Below are 11,510 nucleotides of genomic sequence, written 5' to 3' on the forward strand. Positions count from 1 at the left end.
ATGCAAGTATAACTATTACTTTACTATTTTATTAGAAAAATAATTGTGTTTTCTGACTGTTAAATGTTGTTTGGATAAGGTTAACGGTTTTGATTAATGATGGAGGGGAATTCTAAAACCCAATTTAAACACACTAGAGGTGGATGTGGAAAAGTTGATAACCTTCTCTACAAAAATGTGAAATTTTGTGAAGAAAATGTAAATATAACTTTTATTGTATTTTTCAGGGTATCTATACGGGAAAATGACTTATAAGCCCAACGAAATATTCAAACTATTCAAAAAACCTCAATTATGTTTTATTTGTTCAAGAAAACTCAACAAACTTAACATTTTATCTAAAAAAGTCCAACTAACTTATACTTTTGTTTAATTCTCATTAGGACCAACCGGCTAATGAAAGTCAACAAATGACGTGGCTTATGACTTGAAATTAAATATCGGAAAAGTGATTTGTAAGACCAACGATGTTTCAAAATTGTTCAAAAAACCATAATCATATTTTGTATGTTCAAAAATCCAATGAACTTAACATTTTGTCTAAAAAAACCCTAATGAACTTACACTTTTGTTCAATTCTCATTCGAGGCAACCAGATTCATTAGGTATATAATTAGTTGGCAAATGACTTAACATTATATTTAATGACATGGAATAAACATATTAGAATTGCCCTTTATATATCGATTTAGGGCTTAGAGAAGAGAAAAACGAACGACGTTTGTGTTTGATCTCTTGTAATGGCTACTACTTCTTCTTTCTCTCAATTGTTGATGTCTAACTTAATATCTACAAAGAAGATATTTGATGATGCAACCCCTTGTGGATGTGGACGCCCTTCTCAGATTTGGACATCTAGAACGAAGGAGCTTTTAGTTACACTTACCTATTTGTTCGAACAAGCCCTAAACTTTTTCTCTGGATATGGACGCCCTTCTCAGATTTGGATATCTTGAAAGGATTTGGACATCTAGAACGGAGGAGCTTTCAGTTACACTTACCCATTTGTTTGAACTTCTTTGTAGATCTTAAGTTGAACATCAACAATTGAGACGAAGAAGTAGCCATTACAAGAGATCGAACATAGATGATGTTCAATTTTCTCTTCTCCAAGCCCTAAATCGATATATAAAGGGGAATTCTTATCTGTTTATTCCATGTTATTAAATATAATATCATGCCATTTTCCAACTAATTATATGCATAAATGAATTTGGTTGCCTCTAATGAGAACCGAACAAAAGCGTAAGTTCGTTGAGTTTTTGAACAAATAAAACCTAATTGGGGTTTTTTGAATAGTTTCAAAACTTTATTGGTTTTACCAGTCATTTTCCCGATATTTTATTTCACGTCATAAGTCATGTCATTCGTTGACTTTCATTAGTTGGTTGACCTAATGAGAATTAAACAAATGTGTAAGTTAGTTGGGTTTTTTTAGACAAAATGTTAAGTTCATTAGGTTTTCTTGAACACACAAAACATAATTGAGGTTTAAACAGTTTGAAAACTTTATTGAACTTATATAAGTCATTTCCTTTTGTCTTATATAATATAACATTATATGTTGTCCAAATTTCTCACATATGGCCCTACCATGATTTGCATAGTACCAAAAAAGATCAATTTTTTTTGTCAACATACAAGTTCACTTGAATTTGAAGATGATAATTTTCGTATTTGTTTTAAATTGTAATTTTTCCTTAGGCATTAAACCGTGTTGCACGAGTAGACAGGACCATAGTCACATAATTCGTTTTTTCATACCAGATCGCTCGTACCAAAATGCGGTAAGATAACGTTCCAAGTTCGCTTGGATCGCGTTTTAGATTGTGAAATTGATGTTCTGAAAATGTAATTGTCGTGTACCTGACCCTGTTTAGATGGTGGATTTGGTGATCCCGATACACCTTCTGGAATCGATTGGGAGCATCGAACCGGAATTTGTAAAGTCACGCTTTTATTTTAATGTAACCGATACAAAATTGAAAAATCCCTACACTCTCGAAGCTTTGAAATTTAACTTCATCTATCGATATGGTATTCGATATTTACTTTGAGTTTGTGCATTTGATTTGGGTATTTGTAAAGAAAAAGGGGAGGAAACGGGGCGGTAGGATGGTTGACATTCCACTACGTATGAAATCCATGAACTTGGTAGCCAATGAGATGGCAACTTTCAATACAAAACACAGAACATAAAGCCTATTTATGATGGATGCATTCATATGTCCTCTTATAAGTTATTACTTTATTGAAAAAAAAAGGTGCTTCAAAAGTTGAAAAGTTATAAACTACAATATTTTTCAAAATTGTTCCTAGGATAAAACGCAAAAGATTTATAAACTTAAATGTTTTTTTGCAAACTGTATTTCATAGTAACTTGGAAACCTATGATAATATATCCTCACTTCCATTTTGCCAACTCATAACCAAATAAATCCCAAATAACATTTAACTTTCTTTCCAATTTCTTACAATCTCCCTTTGTTTACTTTATAAAAAAAACCTCAAAACCAAACAAAAAGTTTACTATACAAAAAAAAAAAACCAAATAATTTTGACATTACAAATAAGCTTATACTTTTAGTCAGTCATTAATAGCAATAAAATTACCCGTTATACCCTCATCAACATTTTCATTTTCTCCCCTCTCCCGCTTGCACCAGCATTTAAACTCATGTATCGGCCCCTCGTCTAACACAACCCACGGGTGGACCGCCACATCACCAAGAGTCAACCGCTGTGTTGGATCTGTTCAAAGTAACAAAACATAAAAATTACAAAAATACCCCTCAATTTCTTAAAAATTACATTTTCTCTATTTACTTGACTGACTAACTAACCTTTGCAGAGAAGACCCTCGAGTAGGTTTTGGAGTTGGGGGTTCATAACATCAGGAAGCCAAATAGTATCATTAACAATCTAAGAAAAAAGATGAAATGACATTATTGCCCCTCAAACATTCAATCTAACATGTCTTATAAAATGAAAATGAAAATTGAAAATACCTTATCATATGTATCTTGCAGAGTGTCTCCAAGAAAAGGATATTGTCCAAGTATCATACAGTATAAAGTTACCCCTACTGCCCACGTGTCAGCAGCTTTCCCATGATAAGTTAAACCTATCAAAAACAACAAATAGGAATCTACTTTCACTTATCTGCTTTTTTTTATTATTATATTTATTAAAAAAACAACCTACTTTCACTTATTTATTTCTTATATTTATTAAAAGAACCCTATAATCTATATTTTGGGTTTTTTTATGGATTAAGCCTTAAACTTTATTTTTTTTACTAAAAAAGACCTTGCAATTTTCCATTCGGCCCTTTTTAGACAATATATTTTTGGAAAAACCCTCAGATTTTCACTTTTTTCGAAAATAACCCTCACGTTTGAAAACTTTTTTTTTTTTTTTTGTAAAAAAGGGTTAATCTCGTAAAAGACTTTGTATTTTGTGTTTTTTTCGGATTAGACCTCAGCTTGATTTTTTTTTCCTGAAAAAAAGCTTTTACTATAATTGGAAAGATTTTTGAAGAAATGAGAGTAGGTTGCTATTTCATGCATTTAAACAATTTTGAAATCTTTTAAATGACTATTTAAGCCTTACCTAGACAACATTCTGGAGCAGTGAAAACTGGAGTTCCAGGAGAACGACGAAGTTCATCATTTTCATCCTATTAAACACAAAAGATAAATATGACACCATATTTAAAAAAAAAAAAAAAAGAGATCAACAAGGGTAGTTTGGGAATTTGAGTTTATTACCTCAAAAACCTGGCTGACACTGAAATCACCAATCTTTACAGTCCCAGTGGCAGTGACAAGAAGATTATCAGGTTTTATATCACCATGCACAATATTCTAACACAATAAAATAAAAAATGCAAGATTAATGATTTGTAGCAGTTTTTTATGGAATATTGATAAAGGGCTAAATAACAATCTTTACACTAATACATAAGAAACACATCGTTTTGGATTATCCCAAACTATTAAATAGATTTTAATAGCAAAAATAGAAAATTACAAGAAATGTTAACCATAAAAGACAAACATGGGATACAATGTTTTATTAAAAGACAAAAAAAGGGGTAAGAAACAGAAGAATTTAGAAGAGTTAGTTAAAGAAAATTTCAAATTTTAGTGGCAAGTTGCCAATTTCTTCTTAATTTCTAATAAAGAATATATATGCAAGTCTTGTTGACATCTTAAAGAAGTAGAAAAAAAGTACAATTCTTGTCAATTTGAAGATGGATAACTTTCGTTAACACCTGATTAAAATAATAATAAAAATTAAAGAGTATATATAAGCAGACATACATGAGAATGGAGATACATAAGACCAGATACAATATCACGCAAATAACTCCTTGAAACTTGTTCTCCTAAGCCACCTGGAGGTCCAGATCCCTCAAAGACCCATTTGCCCTCGATATATTCAAGAACTGAAAGTAAAGATTAAAACTTTTTTAAAAAAAAAAAATACATGGTTTCAAAGGGTCAAAGAAAGTAGTGGTGTTAACTGTTTGCATACCCATGTAGAAATGATCTGTGTTTGGGTCATCAATCACTTCTATCAGATTTACTATGTTTGGATGGTTTAACATTTTCATTATCAAAACCTGCAAATCAGTTTATAATTTATAAAACATCATTAACAGATACAGATAAAGAAACAGAGCAAAAAGAAAGAAAAATCTTTAGATACCTCACGAAGAACATCAGTCATGGCAGTTTCTGATGGAGCAACTCTTAGCTTTAATAAATGAGACTTGTGAAATGCCTTAATTCATGTGATTTAACATAAAATTGATCAGAATGGAAGATGAATAATTGAATACCATAAGTCCAAAACTAAATGCATTACCTTAATTGCATAATGCTTCCCATCAACTTGGCTTCTGTAAAGAACCACTTTTCCATAGCTACCAGAGCCGATTTTATACTCACGAACATACTCATTCACCATTTTGTTTCCATTCTCATCCTAAAGAAAAGAAAGGGGGAAATTAGATGTAAGTTTAATTACAATTTTGCCACCATGGAAGAAAGAAGTGAAGAATGAAGATGATTACCTCTGAGCGGATAACTTTGTGTGTTTCCTTGACAGGGAACTCCCTGCAAATCAATCCGTTTTGTGTCCTGTATAAAAGAATGTCTTCTGATCTCTTTGCTGGATTCTTGAATTCAACATGATCATCTTTTTCAGTGTCGGATATGTCATCACCATATGAGCAGTTATCATCATCTTCTTCCTCTTCGTGTTCTTCCTCCTCTTCCTCTTCTTCTACTTCTTCATTTAGAAGTAATTCCTGTGAAATGTGACTCTCAATGTGTGTCCTGGGCCGAGTCTTTTTGTGCTTTTTTCTTAATGAAAATCCAAAGCATCCACAACAGCCCATTTCTGCCACACTTGCTATAGAGTATCCCTTGATAAACATGGATACTTGAACTATAATAACTTCAACGATCTAGAAAACACTTTATCAGCTTAATTAGAACAAAACCTGCCCAAGAAACAAAACAAGGATTGTTTGAGGCTTATGATATCGGGAATAAGTGCTTCGCGTGTTTCTGAAAAGAGATTGAGTTGAGAAATTGAGAAACAAAAGAGGTGAATTCGACTTCAAATCAATATGAATATGAATATACGACACCAGACGTTTCATTTGATTGTGTTACCTGATACGAAGATTAAGGGGGGCAATTATGCCCTAGCTAATAAGATTTGTGGCTGAATTCCAAAGGATGCCATTCAGAAAAATGAAGGATGCAGTTGATCAAATGAACACCGTTTCGATTCAACGCCAACAACATCTCTCACGAACACCTCTTCCAGCTTTCCTGATAACGACAGCAGCCCGCACCAAAATGCAGGCTCGGCTCCACCAAGACAATACCTCAGGACCTTTCCTTTATCCTTCACCAAAACATCCAAATTGAAAAAGCATAAAGAAAAACGCATATAATCATGGACGGTTTAGAGAGAACGAATAAATAGTAATTTGGGGGATTAATTATCAAAGACAAGTTGCAAATAGAAGCTGCAGAAAACTCCAAATAATCATCGATTAAAATAAAGAATAAGAAGATAATAAAAACTAACGAATAAATTATTACCCTGGAATGACGAAAGCAAAATTAGGGCAAGAGAAACGACGAGAATATGCTCAAATACGTTGAGCAACGAGAAATTAATCGATGGTTGGGGAAGTAGAAGCAGTAGTTGAAGTTTTCCGATGAATCTGGCGTTGAGAGAGGAATCTAGGGCGGCGCGTTGCGTGCGCGTGAGGGGGGAGTTTCTCCTGCGGAGGACAGCAACAAGTTTGTTACTTGCGAGGCTGGAACGTTGATGATGATGGTGGTGGTGGTGGTAAAGTGGAGGGTGAGAGGCCCAGGGGTGTTTTAGTAATTTCATATTAAATTGATTAGGGTTTGGATCCTTGGCTCTCATGTCTCTCTCAAGGCACAGCAGACTTTTATTTGGCCCCTCGTTTCTTTACCTTTTATCGACATTTTACTATGCTTTTATCGTTACATATATATTTGTTATGTTTTTGTTAGTTGCTTTTTGTTTTTTTTAACAAACATTTATTTATTTATTATTTTTTTTTATCGTATCACTTGTTTTGCTTCTTTCAATTTATTTATTTATTTTAAAATATTGATTATATATTGCTGAAACTTTATTTTATTTTTTTATTTTTTTATTTTTTTTATTCTTGTTGATTTTTTTATATTGAATAATAATAATTTGTTAATAAAATATTCTTATTTTATGTTAAAATAACTTTATTTTTTGTTAAAATATCATTATTTTTTGCTAAAATATTATAAATACTTACCGAAATATCATACATTAAATTTTCGGTATTAAAAAAACTATTTTCAGATTATAAAATCAGTTTATTTTAATTTTTAAATATCTATAGCAGCATGAAGATGTTAAAAAAACAAACACGCTTCTTATTACAGTTTGCAGCCGTTTGGTTCATCTCTTCTACTACAGAGAGTTGCAGAGGTGGTCCGCAAACTTTATGAATTTTTGCTGAAAAAAAAAAAAAAAACAAAAAAAAAACAAACTACAGCTGAATGTATCGTTACATATATATTTGTTATGTTTTGTTAAGGGTTGAATGTGGTTCGGGTGGCTTTTAATATATGGTTATTTTATATTTTATAGATAATAAATGTAGATTATATAAAAATTAATACTTTTTATTTTTACCGTTTGATTATTATATTTTATTTTGATCAACTAAAATATTTTTATTGGGATAATGACAAAACATGATTAGGTACTTTTTAATTTGTACATATTTTGTCGGTACTTTTTTTTCTATATATTTACTATTTAACTTTTTTTTTTGTCTACATCGAATCTTTATAATTGGCTATTACAAGTTAAGCCAAAAAAATAACCTAATAGGGTGGTATAATTTTTGGTGTGTACACATTTAGTTCTTAATGTTTTTGTAAACATTTAGTCATTATGATTGACTACTTCAGATTTTGCTCTCGACATCCTATATAAGACAATCATTAATGGCGTGTTCTCATACGTTGTTCGTCCTTCACTTATATTAGAATGTTAATTCACAAATCGGTCAAATAATGTTGGTGCCTTAATACTCTCTAAGCATAAGATGTTTCCAGTTTCAGTTTTTGATGGGTTTTGATAACTAAAAACGATCTTTTTTGTAATGTCCCATTTTCATAACCATTAAATTACATTTCTTGAAAACCATAATAATATAATAGACGCAAAATCCTTAATGTTGTTAATGAGTGTATACAGTCACACCTTCGTATTCCCATGATCACCGATGACACCTGAAACATAAACAATTAGTTAAGCACAAAGTTTAGTGAGTTTCTCCAAAAATATTACACACAACAGAACATATACAAGAATGTATATTGGGTCCACAGTCATCAGATTGGATTATCTCGGGTATCTTGGTCGGCCGCCTCAACTCAACCTCTTTTCCGTGGCCTCCGTGCCTACGACTTATAGTTGGCTCGTACCTAGTATCTAGGCCTACTGCACACAACATGGCCTCCTCAACCTAATCCACCACCATTTGTCGACATATAAACAAACAAGCACTAGAAAGAGAATAACAACCATAAGATAGTTAGGAGATAACCTTTAAAACCTTTGATCTTACCTGGAATTGAGGAGTTGATGAAGATAACAAAAATTCAAGAATATAATTTTTCTACAATGTATCCACCATCAAGAGTAAGACACTTGTAATGCTGGTTCCCATCTTATATAAAGTACTTTTTAAGCCTTTAAGTGTTTGACACAATTAAGCACAGAGGAGAAGTAGTTTATATCACCAACACTTGCAAGTAATCTTTAAAAAAAACCCAAGAAGAAGCGGAGGTAATAGTTACGATTTTAGAGAGAAAATAGGAGAGTTTCACTATAAAAATGCAAGCCCCATGCATTCTGTTATACTCCATGCAAGTCAAAAGTTTCCCCATTTAATAATCTAAAGTATTATTTGCACTTTAGAGGCATGGGGAATAAAGGTGGAAGGTTAGCAAGCAACCTCCATACTTGAATAAAATATTTGGCCATGTTCTTTTAAGAAGAGGAAAAAAGTTAGGCTGGTTTCTTTAACCAAAAAACTAACTAGTAAGGCCACAGTTTACTAAAGTGTCCAAAACTTTATACATGACTTATTAAATCATAGTATATGATATAATAACTAGTTTTATATCTTTAATTATTATTTTCACAACAACAATGATTATTACATAATTAAATACAAGAGTTGATTATTATTAATAATCATATTAATAACAAATATTCAAATTTGTGCTAACTTGATTAAGGTGTGGCCTTAAGGATCATATGTTTTTAGTAATATCATTCAATGATGATTCTTAGACATATAGATCCAATAATTTCATCTATCTTCATAGAAAAAATGAGATTCTTTTTGTCTTGGAAGTGCAAATTTAAGTTGGGAGGAAGTAATTATAACAAATGTCATTGTCTGTTATGGAGATAAATAAAACTTTTTTGTTACATCCTCTTTCTTGTCATTTTTTAGCCATGGAAAGGAAGTTGATTGTGTGAGGTTTTGTGCCTTAAGGAGGCAAATTTTAGTCATTTTGGAAGGAGGTAATGATAGTTAAGAGAATTTTACCCTTTAACTGTGTTCTGGGCCGAAGGGTAGAAAAGGAAAAGTCATAAGCCGGGTTCTTGCATGAAATATGGATTTTTGTTCAAGAATTTTATAGTCCAAGATATTTAGATAATATTTTAGAGCTCTAATAAACCTTTCTGTGGATATAAAGAACGTCGAAAACGGAGTTGGAACGAAGAAGTTATTGTCGTTTGAAGTTAGGGTGGTTTTGGGTTGAGCCATGTACGTTGGGCGTACTAGGGCATCCTTAGTACGTTGAGTGTAAATTGAGTACGTTGGGCGTACGCGATCAGTGCCCAAACCTTATTTTCATGGTTTGAGTCCTATTTAAGCTCCTTAACTCCCCAAAATCCATTCCATTCTCAGCCTCCACCTCTCCAACACCCTCTCTTGAAACCCTAACCCTAGATTGAGTCTTGTGAGCAAAAAAAAAGGAGTTTTAAGTGCTTTGGAGTGTTCTTGGTGCCCCTTGGAGAAGAAGAAACTCATTGAAGAAGTGTCGGTTGCATTAGAGCTAGTAGATCCAGACTTTGTTCACCTTGATCTTTCTTCTAGAGGTATAAAGTTTGAATCTTGATGATGAAATTGTTAGATCTAGTTAGTTTTGGATGTTATGAGCTTTTGGTCACTTTAAGTGCATAAAGTTTAGATCTTGAAATTCTGTGACTTTGTTATGGATAAATTTGGAAACTTTATCCATCTAAACATCATTTTGATTCAGATCTAAAAGTTAGAGACTTGGACTTAATGTATTAAGTTGAGAAGATGCATTTTTTTGGGTCCCTTTGAGACTTAAAGACTAGATCTTGTATGTTGGAATCATTCTTATGGATAAAATTGACCATAAGAATGGTATATAGGTTATCGAGAACCAATTGACAAAGAGTGCCCATTTCCTGGTCATACAGGAGAGTTCGTCAGCCGAGAAGTTGGCCGATGTGTATGTCTACGAGATCCTTGCTCGCCACGGAGTTTCGGTCTCTATGTCCGACCGAGATGTTAGATTCACCTCCCGCTTCTGTCGGAAGTTCCATGAGGAGCTGGGCACACAACTACATTTTAGCACAACATATCATCCGCAGACCGACAGGCAGAGTGAGCTGATTTTACAGACCCTCGAGGACATGTTGAGGGCTTATTTCATCGATTTCAGAGGGAGCTGGGATTCCCACCTACCCCTTGCAGAGTTTGCCTACACCAATAATTATCATTCCGGTATTGGTGCCCCACCTTTTGAGCTGTTGTATGGTCGAAGATGTTGCACCCCGGTCTGTTGGGGTAAGGTTGGGCACAGAGTGATGAGGCATACAGAGGTAGTTTTAAAAACTACTAAGAAGATTCAGCATATTAGACAGTGATTGCAGACTGAACAAAGTAGACAGAAGAGCTACGCCAACAGACACCAATCAGAGTTAGAGCTCCAAGTTGGTAACATGGTACTCCTAAAGTTCTCGCAATGGAAGGGTGTGATCCGCTTCAGGAAGAGGGGAAAATTGGGTCCCTGATATATCGGGCCGTTCAGGGTCATTTCAAGGGTTGGCAAGGTAGCTTACATATTAGATCTTCATAAGGAACTTAGTTAGATCCACAATACTTTTCATGTTTCACAATTGCGAAAGTGCATATTGGATGAGGAGGTCGTACTATCATTGGAGGACATTCAGGTCGACGAGCGCCTGCATTTATGTGGAGAGACCCGTAGCCATTCTAGAAAAGGAAGGTGAAGGTTCTACAGAACAAGGAGATACATTTGGTAAGGGTACAGTGGGAGCACCAAAGAGGGTCTGAGTGGATGTGGGATCCGAAGGCTGAGATGTGGGAGCACTATCCAGAGATGTTCACTGCAGCGGACTTCAAGGACGAAGTCTAATTCAAGTTGGGGAGAATTGTAACGCCCCGACTCCCATGTATTAACTTTTACAACTTTATTTTCATATTGGAAGGTCTACTCGACGAGTTTATGCCCTGACTCGTCGAGTAGGAACTTTTGGGGCTACGTGTTTTAAATGACCAACTCGCCGAGTCGGGGATATGACTCGACGAGTTGGAGCTGGAGGATGAAACCCTAATTTCCGAGGTTTTGCACTCTATTTAAAGGGTCACTAGCCTCCCTTACAACCTCTTGTGAGTTTAGAAACCCTAAATCATCGTTCTTCCCTCTCTTTGTGTGATATTAAGCTTTTTGGTGGATTGTGGAAGGACGATCTTGAAGTACTTAAGCTTGAAACAAGAAGAAGGCAGTAGATCCGAGTTCTTCTTCATCTTAGCATCGTTTTTCAGGTAACAAGTTGATACCTTGACCTTCTTCTATCAAGATTTATGTATGTATGATATTAGGGCC

General features: G+C 33.9%; 1 protein-coding gene across 1 annotated transcript; it reads right to left on the reverse strand.

The window, feature by feature from the left end:
- Positions 1–2,426: 2,426 nt before the first annotated feature.
- Positions 2,427–6,386, reverse strand: LOC145001194 (serine/threonine-protein kinase GRIK1-like). The gene is made up of 12 exons (XM_078960551.1): positions 6,126–6,386; positions 5,688–5,925; positions 5,081–5,512; positions 4,873–4,992; positions 4,714–4,788; positions 4,540–4,627; positions 4,326–4,450; positions 3,771–3,866; positions 3,613–3,679; positions 3,009–3,124; positions 2,844–2,922; positions 2,427–2,751 (listed from the first exon to the last, which is right to left on the reverse strand). Exons 3-12 carry the CDS (start codon positions 5,444–5,446, stop codon positions 2,588–2,590), a joined length of 1,296 nt encoding a protein of 431 aa, XP_078816677.1. The 5' UTR covers positions 5,447–5,512; positions 5,688–5,925; positions 6,126–6,386; the 3' UTR covers positions 2,427–2,587.
- Positions 6,387–11,510: the final 5,124 nt, after the last annotated feature.

The sequence above is a fragment of the Lactuca saligna genome, chromosome 6, assembly GCF_052625555.1.
Source record: "Lactuca saligna cultivar CGN05327 chromosome 6, ASM5262555v1, whole genome shotgun sequence".
NCBI classification, from domain to species: Eukaryota; Viridiplantae; Streptophyta; class Magnoliopsida; order Asterales; family Asteraceae; genus Lactuca; species Lactuca saligna.

Coding starts and splice junctions, on each gene's coding strand:
- LOC145001194 (XM_078960551.1), bottom strand. CDS start 5,446: ATGTTTATCAAGGGATACTCTATAGCAAGTGTGGCAGAAATGGGCTGT. Junction 4,993..5,080: donor ACAAAGTTATCCGCTCAGAG/GTAATCATCTTC, acceptor TCTTTTCTTTAG/GATGAGAATGGAAACAAAAT. Junction 3,680..3,770: donor GTGTCAGCCAGGTTTTTGAG/GTAATAAACTCA, acceptor TGTGTTTAATAG/GATGAAAATGATGAACTTCG.